Here is a 21,062-nt window from a genome sequence, read left to right on the forward strand (position 1 = left end):
TTATGACAAATGCTTTGAGCTTTAATTGGTTGAATTTAAGAGGTTACATAGTAGTAAACATACTGGTTACACACAGTAATGAAATCATCCACTCGAGCCACATGTGCGTTTCACACCTCATCTTCATGCTGTCAGACTTCCTTAGAAGATAAAAGGAAAAAAAAAAAGCTCACACCCTGCAGTTTGAGTCTCCACAGCGTCAAGGAGAGCAAGCTCACACATTCTCATCCCCAACATCACCATCATCATTTTCAACATCTCACAATCCACAGCAACACAACCTTCATTCTCCTTCGCTCTGTCTGGAATACTTGAAATAGTCAGTCCGGGGTTAAGACCCCCTGCAACAGGCCAACCGGTGAGAGTTCACATCTAGCACCACGGGAGCTTCAATAGTAACTGGTTTGGTGAAAACAGAGTCCATCATTTGCTGCTCTCATGGCGCCTGCAAAGTCCTCTCCAAACAGCGACGAGTTTTTTTGGTGGTGCTTTTCACTTTTATTATTATTTTAAGAACTTGGAACTTCGAAGGAACTGAAAGAAGACATTATTTCTACCTCATTTCAATCAAGTAACACAAGTAGACTTCAAGTATGGAGTAATGCATAACTTACATCCCGGCCAGGTCATCATCATCAAGCCAAGCGAGGGGGGGAAATACATCTGAATGCCAGCGAAAACACCAGATACAATGAAGTCAAAATGATAACAAAGAGGTGCTACAATAACGTAATAATCAAACTAAATGTAGAAAACATAACAAAATAAAATGTTAGTCATCTGCATTTCAGAATAAAAGACTGTGAAAATTAAGGAAAAATACAGTCAGCCTCAGTCTAGAAAATAGAATTAGTGCATCATTGTTAGATTTTAATATCCATACATATCCGCAACATATCACGCATGAAAAAAAGCACTGAAATACTCAGCCGTACATTAAGCTCCGAAATGTATCAAGAACACTTTATCAACGCTACATTTGTTGAGGCAAACGGGGCTAGCTAGCAGAGATCTGGATGTGCGTACTGGTAGAAGTATTTATTCTCTCCTGTCCTTGAGTCCAACAGCGACAGAGCTTCCAAAGCAACGTATCTAAACCGTTTTTAGATATATGGCTTTGGTTCCAGAGAAGCAAAGGCAGTGGCGGTAAACGCTGCTCCCTTCCTGTTCAGTTCAGTGATAGTTTTGGACCCCTTTGTCCAAAAACATAAAGTTCAAAGGCAAAGCCATAAATCATAATATTAGATGAGGTGAATATTACTAGACTAATGTAATATTGGATTACTTTGATGTTTAATCCAGTATTTTTTTTAAAATATGGTTTTGGTTCCAGAGCAGCAGGTCAGCCCTCTAATCTGACACTGCCCCCTGCTGGTCTGGTAGGTTACCAGCTAAAATGACCCACAGATGATTTTGCTCCAGGTACAGGCAAAAAAAAATAAAAAAATAAAAAAATGAGGGGCTGAGAAAAGGGACCAGCTCCTCCAAATCATACCTGGGCAAAATATCTGTGAATATGGTTTACAAGATTCCTAAACCCTTTAAAACCCTAAGAATATTACCAGTGCCATTTAGAGTTATAGCTTATTTACCATTGTCTGTGTGTAGTTTCCTTCATTGCAGTCATTTAGCAATAACCACCATGTTAAATTAGATAAATTTTTTGTTTTTGTTTCAACACTGAAATCATGTCAAGCCAGGACGATTGGCACGACTGACAAAAAACACCAGTAAAACCCTTTAAAAGGTGAAGGCATTGGCCAGTTGAGATGTAGAAACTAAGTTTGGCTGCCCTTGAGCCTAATTGTTCTGGTCAAAATGCTCTCTTAACACTACCTTAAACAAGGCTGTACACATAGTACACAAGTACTTCCTGGTGTGACACTCGGTGTGCTTTAATCACATTGAGGGTTGACCCTGTATCCTGGTGTTTTGAAGGAATAGTGTGTACACACAAGACAACTGAAGAGGAGGGTAAAGAGGAGTAAAGTACCAGCAGAGATTTGAATGAGTCATTGAGGGGAATAGATCACCACCTCATCTACGACACCTAGCTCAAATTACGTGACAATGTGAAATGTCAGACTCCATCAGATCTGAGTCATCCCTCCCACAGAGAAACTCCTTGTTTTACTCCTGTGCCGATTCAGCTTGTTCAGCTTGTTTTTTTCCTCCTTCCTTGCACTATAACAGGTCGGGGAGGTGGCTGTAGACCGAGTCAAGCAGTGTCTGGCTGGCCTCCTGACTCTTGACCCCCGCGATCTCAAACAGCTGGTCCAGCCGGTCCTCGGCAGCCGGGATCTCCTCGATGACGTGCAGCTCCTCCGGGTTCAGGATGTGCAGCATGTCGTCGAAGATGGGCTGCAGGTCGCACGGGTCCAGACGCACCTGCCGGAGCACGGTGTCTTTCTTCTCTGAAGGGGAAACGGAGAGGGTGAACGGTTATTGGGATTAAAGCTAATCTAATCAATATATTCATATTAACAATGGATCATAAGACTATGTGACAGGGGTTCACTCGTGGTGATAAACCCACGCTCAATTCTGTTGTCTACCTCAGCTCTACAAAGCATTTTAGCATCTTAGAGATCATTGTTTTGGTTTTACTGTTTTGGTTCATTCTCACAGCTGTCATGTTTTCGGCCGTGTGTGCGTGCATGTGTGGGTCTGTCTGTCCTCGCGTAATAGCCCAAAACCCATCAGCCTAATATAATTTGTGCTAATTTATGACTGTTTGCTCAAGGACCTCTCGTGGTAGCAGGGATTCACACTTTTGGAAAACTGACTGACTTGCATTCATTCATTCAATCAGACTTTACAGCAGTGGTCTTTGCAGACACACAGATCTGTGCTCTACTGCTCTTTTCTAGTTTGTCACTGTTTTCAGATGCAACAGGCAGTTTTCATCAAGAAAGCTCGAATAAAACCACTGTGCGCTACCTTTCAAGCACCAAGCAGCAGACAATTATCAACTCACTAGTTGCTGAGCATTGTGGAGAATTTAGCTGCAAAAGAGCCAGATAATTATCTGAAGAGTTAGTTAAAAACTAAAGCAGAGAAAAGTGAATTTTTCCTCCAAGTGGGCCAAAATGCAGGTTTAATGATATGTAACAAATCTGAGCTTTGAAGGCCTGGTCACACCAACATTTAAAAAAACAAAAATCAATTCAGATGTAGTCAATCTGAACAGTGGATTGGCCTGTCTGGCCAATAGCAAGCTGCCGTTACATCGCTGACCTTTGACTGAACTGACGGAGAGTCCAAGAAGGGGGATGCTATAGTAGCTTGTTAGCTTTGCTTCACCATCCACTTATGTTGAAGCCGTGTGGTCCCAAGTCAAGCCAGGAGTGGATGGTACAAATACATCTTGTGAATAGTCTGTGTGAACTTATTGTTACGTTGGTGACCTTGCTGACGAGCTGGATAACTGCCAGCTAGCAAACAGTAGGAACATGTGTACAAAGTTCATCATGACTGTTAGCAGTTGGCAAGAACTAATAGAAGTCAATAACAAACAATTATAATCAGTAATACAATCATCGGCCCTGATTAACCCCAGTCACACATCTATCAAATCTATAAGGATCTTTAAAGTAAAACACGCTGGCATATTGACATTTGTATAAACATCCCATAAATTGAGGCTACAGATTGCAGTGTTCTTTTATCACATAATTTAAATGCATTCTTATTGCTATTACAATATGAGACATGAGGAAATGCAAAAAAATGGTTTTCTTTTAGCAACAACACCCGGAGGGACCACATGAGGTCAGTCAGCATCCACACGTCCATGTTTGAACTGCTGTCGCACAGCTTTCTATGAGTGCAAGACGCCTGAATGAGTGTGAAGATGGAAAGAAACGGCTGATACTCACACAGGCCACTGCTAACAAACCACAGTCTCTCCTCTGAGAACCATCACATGTCTTGGCGACCAGAAATGCCTTGTCGGGTAAAAACATGTGGGACATGTGGGAGCGAGTCTCCAAAAACACTCCAGGTCACTTGATATACTAACAGTGTCTGACACCTGAAGCATTTAAAAACACACTTGTTGCACACTGCCAAAATGTCGGCCACAGTTAAGAAATGGAAATGCTACAGCTCCATTAAGCAAGAGGTTGATGTGAAAATAGAAGCAACCCTATTAGTCTTCACTCAGTGAAGATGTAACAGAGACACAATGAAACTTTTCCTTTATCATCTTTTTGGTTCCGTCAGACATAAAACGCAGACTTGCCTCAGCATGGAACATTTCTATTCTATCTATGTGTCGACTGTGGGATAACAAACAAAGCAAGCTGCTCCTGAGCGCCAGGGGCCCTTTCATGAAGAAGGACCCTGTGTTACAATCTTCACTGTTTCAAGTTGTGTGCTTCTATATTGCATATTCATAAATTAATATGTTTTCACCACACAGCAAAACTGGAGTCAGATAGATAGTATTCTATCATAGAAAGACTTTCTTAAAGTGGTAAGAATCTGTGGTTACTGCTAGCAACACAATCCCACTGACAACTCATCGAATGCCGACGCTTGGCCTCACGATTCAATTTATGACGCTCTAGATACCCCTTTAGCATCAGTTTTGGACGTGTCATGGTGTCTTTTCAAATTTAACTTCCGTGTTCCCAGAAAACATACAGTTTCCACTCGTTGTATGAATACAGTGTCTTTTAAAAGATAAACTTCTAACGGTAGGTACTTCGTTTTTTAGGTTTACTTACGCAACACAACTACTTGGTTAGGTTTAGGAAAAGATCTTGGTTCGGGTTGAAATAAGTAAGTGCGTTGCGTAACTGGTGTTAGTAAAGTATGGAAGTGACGTAACAAAAGTGCAGTAAAATAAGTCAACGTTAACTTTTTGGTTTCAAATGAGACACAGTTTGTTTGACCCATCCAACCTCGATGCTCGGACATTCACATTCTTTACACCACGTCAGTTGATCTGACCGTCGAGTAGTGAGGCGGAAGGGTGTAAATTGGAGTTAGTTTAAAGCCTGATGCGTCTCAAACAAGACGCTCTATTCCTCTGATGGCGATTTTCATGTAAGATGTAAGGCACTTCCCGAATGTTACAATCTCAGTTGTAATTGCAGTCATGGTTGATAAAGGTGTACTTTTTAAACTATGCTAACAGTACAGTCATACCAAAAGAGTGGCCCTGGTTTCTGGGCACTGACACTGTTTCACGGATAACTCTCTCACCTTTGGTAATGAAGGAGCCGTTCCTGCTGAGGGCGGAATCTTTGCTGGAGGTGGAGTCACAGCGGAGCAGGGGCTCTGATTCGTCGGGGAAGAAGCCCTTGGTGCGGTCCAGCGGCGACTGCTCCACGCCCATGCTGCTGGCCCCGGCGACGCTACCGCCGCTGGCCCTGGCGACGCTACCGCCGCTGCCGACGCTGCTGGGGGACTCCAGCGGCTTGTGGATGGGACTGAGTCTTTGGCTTACATTCACTGAGGTCATCAGCTGGTTGATGTCAAACTGTAGATAGAAACAGAAAGATGGGAGGAGTGGAGAGTGAGGACAAGAGGAGAAAATAAACATGAGCGTGTGACGAACCAATAATCACACACACACAGATACACAGGCTGGTATTTGCTGCCCACTGGGCACAATTCCACATCCTTGTCCTGTATCTCTTCATTTCTTCATCGCCCTCATTCTCAACTCTCTTATTACAATAACAAACAATTATAATCTTAGTAATACAATCATCGGCCCTGATTAACCCCAGTTACACATCTATCAAATCTATAGGGATCTTTAAAGTAAAACACGCTGGCACATTGACATTTGTATAAACAAATTTTCTACAAATTTGTATAAAATATCCCATAAATTGTGGCTACAGATTGCAGTGTTCTTTTATCACATAATTTAAATGCATTCTTATTGCTATTACAATATGAGACATGAGGAAATGCAAAAAAATGGTTTTCTTTTAGCAACAACACCCGGAGGGACCACATGAGGTCAGTCAGCATCCACACGTCCATGTTTGAACTGCTGTCGCACAGCTTTCTATGAGTGCAAGACGCCTGAATGAGTGTGAAGATGGAAAGAAACGGCTGATACTCACACAGGCCACTGCTAACAAACCACAGTCTCTCCTCTGAGAACCATCACATGTCTTGGCGACCAGAAATGCCTTGTCGGGTAAAAACATGTGGGACATGTGGGAGCGAGTCTCCAAAAGCACTCCAGGTCACTTGATATACTAACAGTGTCTGACACCTGAAGCAGACACACTTGTTGCACACTTGTTGCACACTTGTTGCCTGCCAAAATGTCGGCCACAGTTAAGAAATGGAAATGCTAAGCTGGGCAAGTCCCCAGTCATGTCACAAGTTAAGACAGGCAAGTCCAGAGGCAGGCCCCAAGTCCCCAAACTTTGAGTTTCGAATTCAAAACAAGTCATAATGCGCTCTTTACCAAATGTAATGGCATTACGGAATAAAAATATATTCAATTTACAAACATCATGAATGCTTTTTTGAATTTTGTATTCATTTGTTAAAACAAGTGCGACTGAACTTAATCATCATTCAAAAAAAAGACTCAAGTCATCTTTTCTTCTTTATCTCATTAAAAAAAACCTAAATATTTCTCAGTACATTTTTATCTGTTTAGCTCCACATCCTTTCATATTTGTGCACTCATCTATTCTTCTAACTCTTTCTTTGTAGTTAAACCTTTCTTTACCCCTTCAATTTAATCACTGTTTCTTTCTTTCTCATCCATCTATGCCTCCTCCATCATTATTCTTCCTCCCTCATCTTTTCCTCCCCCTCTTTTTTCTCTCCCTTTGTCCCATTTTGTTTCAGTTTCCCTCCCTATCGCTTCGTCAGCCTCTCTTTTTCTCTCTCCTTCCTCTATTGTTGCAACCCCTCCTCTCCCCCCGCTCTCTCTCTCTCTCCCTCTTTGGTGTGGTAATGAACCTGTGGTCTGAACCAGTAGCGACTGGTTTGCGGATGAGATCATGAGAGCTCGTCTCGGTTCCCTCAGTGTGAGCCCAGTCTGGCCTAACGGTCGCAGCAGCAGAGAGGTCATTTCATTGGCTGCAAACACTGGAAATGGAAAACAGAACCAACAAAGAAAAATAAACGTTCTTTCCTCATGATGATGAATCCATCTTCATGCTGTGGAGGATTTCTGCTCAGCTCAACATCAGGCCTGATGAATTAGCTCCAGCGGGACGTGACACAGAAACACCAGTTCTCTTTCTCTGGTGCTTTTTATTTCTTTATTCCATAATGTCTGGGTCACTGGGCTGCAGCGTGACACAACAAGCTGTGTCCAGCTGACAAAGGCGTGCATACATACATACACAGACACGTACCCACACCGTCACAAAAGACACGCAGGCTTTCACACGGCAGCACATGTAACTGGAACATAATAGCAGGCCAAATTATACAACCTGATATTCAACTTTGTGGCTCAGATCTAAATTTATTGCTAGTTCTTTGCAGATTTGGCTCAAAAAGTAGTGAAATTTACTTACATTTTTTCAAAATGTACCTATTTGGTTACTTTATTTGGTTGATTGTGGGAAAAAATACGTTTTAAAAAGATTTTTTTTTTTTTTACGGCTGTCGCCATGTTGTTTTTTTTGTGACCAATGAACAGATGTCCCCATGTTTGGAGTGCGGAGGAGTAGAGATGCTGTATACGGCTCTGGTAGCGGCAGCAACCTGTCAATCACAGTAGCCCCGCCCTAAATCATCCCATGCTTTATGGTCTGTTTGACTCTAAATGGACCATAGTTTACTAAATGAACATCATGCTGTATTGAAGAAGACTTGAAACTAGAGATTGAGACCATAAACTCATGTTTACAATGTTTACTGAGGTAATAAATCAAGAGAGAAGTAGAGTCATTTTCTCATAGACTTCTATACAATCAGAGGAGTCGCCCCCTGCTGGTTAGTAGAGAGAATGTAAGGTTTAAGACACTTCTGCATTGACTTCAATCGGCAAAACCGGAGGTTGCCAAGTGGTTAAACATCAAGGAATAAAGATGAATAAAGCACTTTTCAATGCTGACACGTCCTCTCTATTAGGGTTGAGGTAGAAGTAGGGCTGGGTATTGTTTAAAAAAATGACGATGCCAGTAGCTGCCAGCCGCCCACTCATAAATCCCTGTTTGCAGAGCCGTGTGCCGGCATTCTATCCCTGTATGGGTTGTAGCTTATGCGGTAGTCGGTCATTGACAATTGTGGTGATTCGCTGCCAGCAAAAGCATACAAAATGTCAAGAGGAGATTTGATACTACTTGGTACTGGGTTATACGGATATCCTAGAGAGAAGTTTTCTTTTTGGTTTGTTGTTTTTCTGACGCTTTGCAAATAAGGTTTGTGTCGCTCACCAATTGGCGTGCAAATAACACAACAATTTGTAAGTCATTTAGCGTGCAATAACTGCGGCATACATGTCACGTAGTCTGTACTGACTGCAATGTAAACACATGAGCGGGGGAATGCTATGCTCAGAGCCAAAGGGAAAAAGACTACTTATTTGATAAAACAAACACAGGACTTTCAACCAGGAGACTGGTCCCAAAGTGTTCCTGAGTTATTTTGAAGTTAGTGATGCCACATTGTTTTTCGCTTATCTTACTTTACATGCTTACTTTTAGCCCAACCATGATGTTTTTGCCCATGTTTGTTGCCAAAACCCAACTGCGGCAGATTCACGGAAACAACGTGGTGTGCAATGACATGCAAAAAGCCTAAAACGCGTCCTTAAAGCCCTGCTACTTACACGCCTTCCCATATACATGGGCGATGCAGTCATTGCCATACAATAGATCACACCACCAGTGACAAACTCTGACCCGCTCCCCCCTCTGGTAGAGCACTTTGCGTACATCTGCCACTCTGTCTGAGGGCCTCTCACACCGCATTGGAATCTGGTTTCCTCACGCTGGCAGCCTTCAGCGGCTCTTTGCCGAGCTACCGAGGACGGAGCTGGAGCGCTGAGGGGTCACTGCGAGGAAGAACGGCACCGCTGTTCCAGAAAGCTCCCAGGCTGGTGTGTGTGTGTGTGTGTGTGTGCGTGTGTGAGAGAAAAAGATCAGCCTGAGTTGCTGACTGCTCCTGTCAGCACAACACAATGCCTGCTGGGGACAGGGACTTAAACGCACACACACATATACACACACACACACACACATACACACACACACATACAGACTGAGCCAGCCAGCCCCACTGTTAGAGTTGGCAGAGTACTGCAGAGTGAAGGGCACAGGGGACAGACACACACATTCACACACGCACACATACACACACACTAGAGATGTGTTGATTAATGAGATCCAAAAAAAAGTATCTCACTCAGCTGTAATTACTCTAAACAGATGAGCTATTAACTAAGAAGTAGCTAAGTCAGGAACTTGTCCCAACACAGCATCAACCCAACTTTGATAGAATCTATGATGTCACCGTACATTCAGCCTTTACCACTAATTCATCTATGACATTTTAAGTACATCTTCGAATGGATAAGCCCTCTTATTAATGCATATTCAAATGTCTAACATACTCACAAACACGTGCAGATAATCTCTCTGACTTTTAAAAGAATCAATGCAGTTTCTGGGAATTTTGTCCTTTTCTCCAGAAAGTAATGGATGTGGTTTCATTTCATCCGCTTATGGGGCTGTTTATGGAAGGGACTGAAAGCCGTCTAATAGGACCCGAGTCATAAACACCCAATTATGGAAGAAATTGCACTTGATTGTGCATCATTGTGGCAGGAAGGGATAATGACTCCTGTGTGTTGTAGTTTGTTGTGAATTCCCCTCTCAGAGAAAGGCGTAGAAAGAGAAGGAGGCGCATCACTTCCTGCTTGTGTGTATCCGTGTGTCCTGTGAATAATGTACTCATTGAAAACCAAACTCACTTTCTAGCTCCATCCTCTCGTGTCATTTTACTTGGTCATCACCATCTTGTTTTTTTATTGTCATCATCTAGGTTTTTGATCATCGCCATCTTGGTTTTTGTAGCCCCGCCCTAAATCATCCCCTGCTTTATGGTCTGTTTGACTCTAAATGGAGCATCATTTACTAAATGAACATCATGCTGTATTTAAGAAGACTTGAAACTAGAGATTGAGACCATAAACTCATGTTTACAATGTTTACTGAGGGAATAAATCAAGTGAGAAGTAGAGTCATTTTCTCATAGACTTCTATACAATCAGACTTATTTTTAGCAACCAATGGGGGTCGCCCTCTGCTGGACATTAGAACGAATGCATGTTTAAGGCTTTTCAGACCTGGAGGTTGCTGCCAGGTCAGTCCCCACTTCCGGCTGTGCTAAACTCCGGGTTTGACGAGAAACACCAAAAAACATCACGACTATACATTTTATACATTCTCATAATAATCCAATGACTTGGCTGATGAATTTAAATAATGGTAGTGAGATGGATCATGAAGGCAGCATTGACTCATTCACTTCAACAGCAAATATGATATTTCTATAGCTGTTCTTGTGGTGGTCCATTATTTCTTCACACTTTTAAATCTTTTTCTGATATTTTGAAAGACTTACACGAACAATTTTGACTTTATGTCTTTATGTTAACCAAAAAGACTGAACAGCAAAGAAAAACAATTACCATGTTTCCCCTTTGATGATTCATTGTTTTCACTCCTCCCCCAGGACAGCTCGGTCTGCTGCGGTCTCTAACATGATGCATTCATTAGCCACACTCAGAAGACTTATCGAAGTGAAACACCATGGCTTCTCTTTAATCACTTATTTGTACACACAGATCACACTAGAAAAGCAAGCAGGCAGCTATTAAACATGTATTTATGGCATGAATAAAGCGTGTATTGTTGTTACTTGACAAGAAGTCGACTATAATCTAAAATTATTTGTATACAGAGACTAAGATTAGTCAACTTCCTGTCAACTATTCAGAATACATTTGGTTGCTTTCCAAGTGTAAAATGAGTCTTCTTGTCACATACACTACACCAGATAGCAGTGCTATTGGTACTGGGTAAACATTTTGGATACAGGTCAGTATAATTGTGGGGACTGCACATACTCAAGGTTTTATTTTTGATCTGACTGCTTTGCAGACTCACTTATTGTTCTACAGTCTGCAGCAGCAGAGATACCAATAGAAACATCCATCAACCAGCTGACACTCAGTTGTTCCAATGGGAATACCATCGATACAGTGAATGGTTTTTTTTCTACTCTGTGAAATGATGGTACCAAGGATTGAATTAGGTACCAGGTCCAGATCGGTCAGAGCAGTTGTAGCAGTCCCTGAGTACTTGCTGCCATTTCTATATTCCTAATAGGGACATTCCCGCCCCTTCTTGTGGACCATTTCAGAAAAATGAATTGTACGCCAGTAAATGGTGCGAGACAAATGATTTTTTAATCCCCTTTGAATTTTAAAAGATACATTTGCACGTCAAGAATGTATGAGACTGTGAAAAGACATAACTAGAAAGACTTTACCCCCAACTTTGTCTCTCTCTCTAGCTGAAGCTACTGTGTGTTTCATACTTGGATGAACAAACACCAACGATGAGGTCTTGCTCGTTCTCTCCCTTTGTGACGGTTTGTTTCTCTAAGTAAATATGTCTGTGTTTGGGAACTGGTTCACAGACTACTTCCTGATTGGCTGATCTGGGGAATCAGTACCCTCATTCAGTCATGCCAAAAAACCTCAGTTTGCAATCAGTCATTTATTAGGTATTTTCAGTTTGCCTTCTGTTAAATTAGGCAAATAACCAGAAAATCTCTCAACAAAATAAGAACACACACTACATGGTAGGTGGTCACCTGAAAATTACGTCCACGTGTACTGTAATAGTTCAATGGGTCATTCCAAAACCATGGACAGTAATTTGATGCTATAACAGCCCTCGCTCTTCTGGGAAGGCTTTTCAAATCAGATTTTGGAAGCCGATGTTGGGTGATGAGCCCCGGCTCTCAGTCAGTGTTCTAGCTCATTCCAAATGTGTTGGATAGTGGTTAAAGTTTAAGGTCTTCAACGCCAAACTGGGAAAATCCTTTTCTTAATGGAGTTGGCTTGGTGCGTGTGGGCATTGTGACAAACACAAACCATTAAAAACAGCCCCAAACTGCACAAGACACACCGTCTTGTGTGAGACACATGGGGTGTCCACATACTATTGGCCATACTGTGTTTCTGTCCGTCTTAAATCAAGTTAATTAAGTATGAATATTGTTCCAACGGGGCCCTTTTCAACATACTGAATTCTCCGTAATCACCATGCCTCCCCCTCGCCAAACATTTTCATTATCTGCTATCTTATCCAAAGAGAGACAAATATCGCCGGAGATGATCTGCTCATTATTAAGCTGCGATGAAAGGACAAATTACAACGGATGACTAAAGAGCTGAGACACTGAGACAGCCGGAGCTTTTTCAAAACAAGGCTGTGACTGTGCATCGCTGACCGTGGACAGTGCAGTCAAGGGCACCAAGATATGAATCACTGGAAAGTTAATAGAGAGTAAGAAGTAAGTAAATGGTGATGAAGGATTCGGTGTATCCCCTTTGTTTGTGGCTTTTTGTTTGTGTTCTGAGGAGATTACAGTATGAGGCTGATACCAGAAGGCCCATGACTGAGGTTGGACATGCGAGTTGTGTAATCAATAGCAGTCATCCTGCTACACACATGCACCAGGCTGCATCATGTCAACACATGTGCGCAGGTTTCAGAGGAAGAAAAGTATGAGATTTATGTTTGTGAAACTAGCTCGTCCCCTGTAGATGCAACTAATAGAGGAGCCAAGTCTAAATGTTCGTGGTTTGTGTGTTCAACCACTATCACTGATCAACCAAAGCAGGGGTCGGCAACCTGCGGCTCGAGAGCGGCATGCGGCTCTTCAGCCCCTCTGTTGCGGCTCCCTGAGTCTACATCCACAATAATACGTTTTTCTTAAACGATCTCCGTCCACATGATTTCAGCATCATTTTCTCAATCAGTGGTCCCCAACCGGGCCGCGGACCGGTACCGGGCCGTGGATCATTTGGTACCGGGCCGCACAGAAAGAATACATATATTATTACCGTTTTATTGATTATCAGATTCTGAAAGAAGTTTTATTTTGAAAAATGACCGGATTCTCTCGCAATTTCATCCGCCTGTGCCTCTTGACACATGTCAAAACGCTTGTCTCGCTCACGTGATACGTTACCTCAAAAACTAAGCCCGCAAACTAGCGAAAATTAGTAAATTACTTTTGGAGAGCGTCTTTGCAAAGGGGACAAGGTCCACTAAGGAGACAGAAAAAGAGCCTACAACTTCCAAGACAATGAAAGCTTCATTTAACAGACAATATCAGGAGTCTAATTAAATATGAGGAGTCATTCTGACGCGCCAAGCCCGCTCTGCAGAATATGTGGCGACAGAGGAAGATCAGCTGCTGGAGATTGTAAATGACGGTGGCCTTAAAAGTATGTTTGAGACAACAACTCTGCTGGTGTTTGGATTAAACTCAAGGCTGAATATCCTGAGATCGCCACTAAAGCACTGAAAACCCTGCTTCCATTTCCAACATCCTCTTTGTGAAGCGGGATGTTCTGCAGTGACGGCAATCAAAAGAAAAGGGAGTCGACTGGACATCAGGAACAGACTTCGGGTGTCATTGTCTCCTATTACCCCCAGATGGGACAGTCTCGTTGCAGAGAAACAAGCTCAGGGCTCCCACTGATTCAGCATTATTGTGAGTTGTATTTATTAATGCATTTTATATTTGTTTTCATGCCGATCGTATCATTTTATTTCGTCGTGTTTTTCCGCCACACCTTGAAGGCCGGTCCGTGAAAATATTGTCTTACATGAAACCGTGGTGCAAAAAAGGTTCAGTTGCATATGCGTGTGTGTCCGTGAGTGAATGTGTGCAACTATGTGTCTTTCCACGGCTAATCTCGCATTCTGCTGCAGCAAACTGTATAATATTTTGGGCAGCCAGTTATGGCTGCATACTCTCGGACCTCTCGTGGTTGCGGCGACTCACACTTTCTCAAAACAGCTTTGTTATTGCCTGCTTGCTGACTCCTCACTCACTACTCGTAACGGTCAGTATCAGTAGAGGGGCCGCTACTGATAACACATCAGGGGGTAGTCGCCGACCCCCGTCTGCTGTTTAGTGCCCAGAGTGTCTTGGATGGTGTGTGTGGCTAACTAACAGTACACATGTTCACGAGAAATGTAGTATATCTCAATAAACGGACTAATAACAGAAAAAAACTGATTCAAATGTCCCATTGGGGCCATTGGGTCCCAATGTTCCATTCTGTCCTCAAACAGACAAAGTCACACCACTTCCTCCCTCATGATCTCACTCATCCCAACACGCATTTTCCATTACTCTGTAGTTTTTGCAGAGAGCGGCTGCAACACTTAGTGTAATCACTGCTTCAACATCAAATCATTCTCCCAAAGTGAGCCGTTGCTTTAAAGTGAGGAATGCAGCTAAACCACAGGGACTGGTTCCAGCGGGACACGCAGCTCTCCTCACAGATTAGATTTCAGTTGGAGGGAGATGCAAAGAACAGCGTGTACTACAGCTTGTGCCAGCGATGTTGACGGAGCTGAAGAGGGAAAAGATGTGTACACAGGGAGAGGTCAAAGATATTCCCCTGCCACACTTCTGAATACAAGCTGGTTCTAAACAGTCTTGCCCACACATCCATCCGGCCTACCTGTGGGTTGTCCTCCATGACACAGCGGATCTTCTCCACCACGTCGATGCGGCGCTGTCTGTGCAGGGCATTGATCAGCTTGGCCAGGTTAGGGTCGGCATCCCGGATGGTCCAGTGCTGCAGCGCGGCGTACGCCCGTTCGTGATCCGACGAGTAGCCGTTTGAGAAGGCGGCCACCTCCCTCTCCGTGGCATTGGCCAGCGACTGATAGATGTCTATCCATTGGGTGCCCACATGGGCCGCCACCAGCTTCAAGATATCCACCCCTGAGCAGAGAAAGAAAAGTTAGAGAACGCAAGCTTAAAGGTTGACTACATTTGGGTTCTTTTCCAAGGTTTTCAAATGGAAACGCCCACTCAGCCTTTAGCAAAAAAATTGCTTAGTTTCCTTGCCGGTACATTGACTATAAGGATGGATATATACTAAATATGTAGCAGCGTCTCCATGCGTAAACCTACGTTGGGTCACGTGGGGAAAGGTTTTCAGACGGGCTTGGGAAAATTGCATTTGACGCTAAAACAGACCTACTTCAACCAAAATGTTGGGATTTGAATACATAAGGAACACTGGGAAATTACAGAATGATTAAAAAAAACTCACAAAACCCCCCATTATAATAATAAACCCGCTCTTTAAGGTTGAAAGAAGAAAGGCTTGTGATCATTTGTTGAACCACTATTCAGTATAAAAAAACGAGACTCAGATGATTGCTGGATTTCCTCTTAATTGAAGAATGTAGCTGTATGCTGTGCTAACTAACAGGATGCAGCAGCAAACAATTGCCTCATTTCTAACTAATGGAGCCCTCATGCTATCCGCCACACAATATACCATTGTTCTCTTTCCGTCAATTACACTGAACTTCTATAAGGTCTGTGAATGAGAGTGTGTCTGGAATTACACTGTCTCAGCTTGTGCAACTAGTGTTTCATCTCTTTAGTCCCGTGCTCTTTAGTGTGTGGAGGAATGCATTTGTTAGCGCCACAGTTTTGCAGGAGTTATATGACTATATGCATTGTCCGTTAATGACGAAGCATCCCATCATGCTGTGCAGAAGAGCAAGTTGATCCTCTTCAGGGTGTCCAACTTAGTCATGAGGCCAGTAGCACTCGAGGAGCTCAAAGAATCCACTCAGTGCAACAGATCCCCCTCTTAACCAACACCTCCGCTTTCCACACACTGTCATGCAACAGACAGCATGTCATTAGTCTTTGATCCCTCTGGATCAGCTGAGGCAGTCTCTTACTTTAGTATGTGGACACACACCTGCTGTGTCGTTGGAAGTAGGAAATAGACAGAGTCATTAATCTTGAAGACAGACAGCTGTTTAGCCAATGCCGGTCTGATTCCCAAAAGTGTTTGTGATTTCACCAAACACGTCAAGTTGGGTCGATCACAGTGGAGAATCAATCAAATTTGAAACTTATTAGAATTAGTATCATTAGCATGTTTCTTTTTGTTGTTGTTAGATTTCATATTTGGTTAATTCAAGCACACACCATGGTCTTCTACGGAAAACCAGGGCCTGTAGACAGAGCTCACATGGACTCACAAGTGTTTTTGTTGTGTAACCGGGAAGTTCAGTGCAGGAGCAGTCATAAACAAATACTGGACCTGTCGACACTTGCTGTTATTTATCTGGTGCTCATACCAGTTAAGGATACGTGAAGAAATATAGAACATGGACACCAGGGAAGACTGCATTCGGTACTTGAAAGAATCTGGCAATCCGATACGTATACAGGGGTTATGATTAACTATATTGCGATAGAAAAACTGTCCTAGAAAATTCTTGGAACCCACTGGCTATTGTTCGGACAATGATCAGCCTCTGGGGTCAAGGAACTTTTTTTCTGGGGTCTGCTGTTTAAAACCCATTAGTCATAGTACAAAGAACACACAACCATCTAAAAAATGGGAAAAAAGGTTTACTTTTGTTATGACGGATCTGATCACTGTAACATCCAACATCAAAACGCTACTTATCTGTGCAATGTGAGCAAATAAATTACTATTAATCAGTAAAAAAAAAAATATATATATATATATATATATATATATATATAATAAATACAAAATGTAAATGCAAAACGTTGGCTTAAATGATTATAATGAGCTTTTTGCATTTTTCTCCTGTTGTCGTGCTAACGTTAGTTTGCTGACAATATTAGCATAGCTAGCTTATGTTTGCGAACCTCAACAAAGTCAAAAGGTCAGTACAAGTTATTTGCTGCTTAACGTTACATTACACAACTTTGCAAGTTTACAAGTTGCAGTCACATCAAAATATGAAGGTTCTATTGTTTACCTTCGTGTTATTGATGTGGGTTATGTAATGGACGCGATACATTGCATTAAATATATGCTCAGTAGTCTTCTTTATTAATTACCAATAAGCGTGATGAAACAATATGCTGTGCAATACAATACAGTTGCATTTAAACACTATCTATTGATAAGGAAGCGCGATAAACATTTGATTGTCTAATTTAACACACATGGGATATTTTTCTACGATAGGTCCTGGTGATGGAGCCTGGAGTTCTGCAGTAAGACGCTATTAGGAGGACTTTGCACTTGGGTTGAATTTTTCTCTTTGTTAACTCAACGTCTTTAAAAAAAGATGGTCATTCTTTTAGGTATCTGATTACTGGTGCAAGTTGCCATGGAAATCCTGCGCTATTTTAGCAAGTTATTGTTGCAGAATGTGTTGGAAAGGACTTTTCTGTCAATCTTACTGTAAGTGTGTCACAGTAAATTCATGCATCTCAAATACCTTCACACTTGACATTCACGATCTCTCTCGTGACACACACACACATCACCACTTGACGTTTCTCTTGGAGCTGTGACTACTGATTTTTCTCCAGCAGCAGCTCTCCCCCCTCAGACGCTCTGCTCCCTGTTTGGGCACTCTCTGCTCCACTTCCTCGCTGACTGTTGCGTGACTCAACAATAACTTGGCTGGCAATATAAATGCTGACTCGTGCGTTTGTCAAGCAAAAAGGTCGCGCCTCGGATGTTTTGTGTGACACTGTGCGTGTATGCATAAGCCATGGTTTGCCGGCTTGGTTCGGGACCGCAGAGCCTCTCGGTGTTATTGTTTTATAATCCTAATGAAGTACTGTAGCAAACGTTTTTGAATATTTCGCACAACATGATTGGTTGATGCCTGTCTTCGCAGTAGGAAAGCTCAGAAAAATGGTCAATTTGTTGAATTTTTTCTGGTTCTGTAAATTCACTGAAGCGTCCTGCAGCCTATTACGTGGAGGTTACACTTCCAGAGCATCGGCACAGAATTAATGACACCACTTTTGATAAGTATCAGGTTGATCCCTGATTAATGTCTACTGGGGCAAAACATGCTAAGTACATAAATCCAGGATGATTCAGAGAGATTAAATGGATGTAAACCAGTGGTGGTAATTCATGACTTGACAGAAACATAAACACATTGCCTGTACATGGATATATACACACAGAGAAGCACACATAGGCCGAGAGAGAAGTTAGTATATGAACATCATGCTGTATTGAAGAAGACTTGAAACTAGAGATTGAGACCATAAACTCATGTTTACAATGTTTACTGAGGGAATAAATCAAGAGAGAAGTAGAGTCATTTTCTCATAGACTTCTATACAAACAGAGGAGTCGCCCCCTGATGGCCATTAGAGAGAATGCAGGTTTAAGGCCCTACCATCACTTGTCAGAACTGGTGGTTACTTCCGTGCCACTATATAGGTGGTATTACATGAAAAGTGGCACTGCATAAGAAGTGGAATCACTCCCGTTACTCTGGCCCAATGGCGTTGGCACCCATTTAAACAATACCCCGATATGCCACACACACTACAACTCTACCGTTTACACTCATCCTCCTCTTCTCGATCCTTGATCCCAACTTGAACCCTCATTACTACATGGTTAGCTTCAACATTTAACCTAAACCTAATCCTTTTTTTAACCCTCAACCCAAGTCATAATCCTAAACTAACCTGACAACTAACCCTTACCTTGAAAGTAAATGTCCCAAAACCAGAAGAGCCCCGGTCTTTAACTGACCCTTTGTAGGAGTTCAAGCTGACTTCATTTGACTTCATTTTGCAAAGTGTCCTCACTCAAAATTGCTTAAAAACTCAAAGGTGTTGAAGAACACACACACACACACAATCCCCTCCTCCAGCTCAAGATTAATGAACTCTCATGAATCGTGGAGGGACCCAGAGGCCCTCGCGTGCCGGCCTTCTTGGCAGGGAGCCTGTTGACTTCACTTGCCATAACACACGGCGACAGAGGAGAAATCCCCCCCCCCGCTCTGCATGCCTCGCTGCCACTGCGAGCTGAGCACATTTAAATGACCTATATAAGTCTCGTGATGATTCAGTGCATCGGCCTGCGGATGTGTTTATGTGTTTGCATAGGGAATTATCCGTGTGTATTAGCAGAAAAAAACTGTCAAACAGCTGCTTGTTGCTGGTATTTATGCAAACTGACGTGTTTTATCACAATGTCATATGAAGCAGGATACCGCTGCCTGGAGGGGACGTACTGCGAGCTATCCTGAGGGTGCGCTACACGACGCGAGTGTCATTTTTGCACACAGCACCGAATGAGACACTGGTGTTACTTTCCAACACAACAAATGTTAACGAAAAACAAAGTGTTGTGTCCTATCCTGATTAGTTGACAATGACACATCTTGTTTGGCAGTGCAGGTGATAAGGACTTCTACTGTGACACCACTTAATTTGCGTTTTCCATCTGTCCATTAAAACTAAAGAGTAAAGCGTCTTTTTTTGCGTCACCAAACATAGGCAAGCAGTAGTCTTCTTTACTTATGTGGAAAAGTAACGATCTAAAGTTTCTGGTACGAGACATTCAGTCAGCAGATAATGAGAAAGGGAGGTCAGCACTCAAAAACGTTCTCAGTGGACACTGTATGTATCTTTGTAGATAAGTGGCACAGAATAACAGTTATTCATTATCTTAAAAGGTAGGGTTGGTAACCTGCTTCAAAAACATTCTGGTCACATTTGTTGAAATTTTCCTTTCATCCTGACAGCAATGAATGAATCTGACAAAAAAGAAGAACGTCTGGGGGCTCGCTTCTCAAATGGCTTCATTTGATGCAAAAGGAACACCAAGTTCCATCCAGATAACCAAGCTCCTCACCCTATCTCTCAGGGTCTCTGTGGCCTAGCCACTCTGCCAAAGAAACACCTTTCAGCCGCTTGCATCAACAATGGCATTATTTCCATCATTACCATAAGCGCATGACCACAGGTGAAGTTTGGAATGTACCATAGATTGACTGAGCTTCGCCTTCGCCACAACAGTTCGTCAAACCTGTCAGCATTATTGTTGTCCGTCTGTCTGTCAACCGCTTGTTCCATGTTACCCTCGCTCAAAGACCCCAAGAACTCCTTTACTATAGTGGCTCACTCTGATAATGCCACTGGAAATGAAGTTTTTAACTATTCGGTACAGCCCCACTGTAAGATAAGAAAGTGTACTTACCGCTTTGACTTATTATAGCCTATTCATTCATTATTTTGCTTCCCAAAAAAAAGAATGTTTTTGGGCAAACTGAGTGGTTGGAAACAATGCAGTTCTAGATTTTGGATCAGTTTGACAACTTTGCCCACCTGAGGCCTCATTACAGAAACTTCCAAATTCTGAAATCCTTCTCTTGGTTTAGGATGTCTGTTGTTACAAAAACATGTTTTCTAACTGCATTTAGGGGGGAAAAAACCTTGTCTTATCTTCGGACAAGAATTTGTCTTTTACATAACCGTCCCAACTTTCCAAAGTTAGGTATCTGAAATTCAAAAGAACTGTAAGGTGTGTGTGTGTGTGTGTATGTACATACACACACACACACACACACACACACACACACACACACACACACACAGTATATCATAAACACTGAAATATAATGATTGAAAGGCTACTCAAACAGTATAATGACGCTTTAAATTTCCCGGATCACGTATCGACTTTGGAGAGGCCAACAAGAAGGCATGGGGCTCTGCTGGTGGTCATACAGATCAGAAACGCACTTGTTTGTGGCTGACCTCCAGACTAAGGTTGCAGATACAGGCAGTCTCGTGTAGTCCTACATTCTAAACATAGATAGAGGCATGACAGGACGCGCGCCGAGTGAAGAATGGAATCTACAGATGTAGTTAGGATTTCATTAGTTAAGATAAGATAGGATGTCTGAGATAGGACAGGACACATTGATGAGTTTCAGAATTGCTTCCGTAATAGGAAGATAGGATAGTTTTCTTTAATGACTACAATGACAACGACACACGTTTCTTTATAGCAGCAGCGG

General features: G+C 42.4%; 1 protein-coding gene across 1 annotated transcript in view; it reads right to left on the reverse strand.

Annotated features, from left to right (window-relative positions):
• tnfrsf21 (tumor necrosis factor receptor superfamily, member 21) overlaps positions 1-21,062 on the reverse strand; it is a 43,129-nt gene continuing 22,067 nt past the window's right edge. Inside the window, exons 4-6 of the mRNA XM_031877077.1 lie at positions 14,720-14,985; positions 5,212-5,488; positions 1-2,414 (exon numbers count right to left, since the gene is read on the reverse strand). Of these exons, the coding sequence (XP_031732937.1) occupies positions 2,185-2,414; positions 5,212-5,488; positions 14,720-14,985 (773 nt within the window). The 3' untranslated portion in view covers positions 1-2,184. The remainder of the gene's footprint in view (positions 2,415-5,211; positions 5,489-14,719; positions 14,986-21,062) is intronic.

Source organism: Anarrhichthys ocellatus, unplaced genomic scaffold (assembly GCF_004355925.1).
Source record: "Anarrhichthys ocellatus isolate YVR2014 unplaced genomic scaffold, GSC_Weel_1.0 scaffold125, whole genome shotgun sequence".
In the NCBI taxonomy this organism is placed as follows: domain Eukaryota; kingdom Metazoa; phylum Chordata; class Actinopteri; order Perciformes; family Anarhichadidae; genus Anarrhichthys; species Anarrhichthys ocellatus.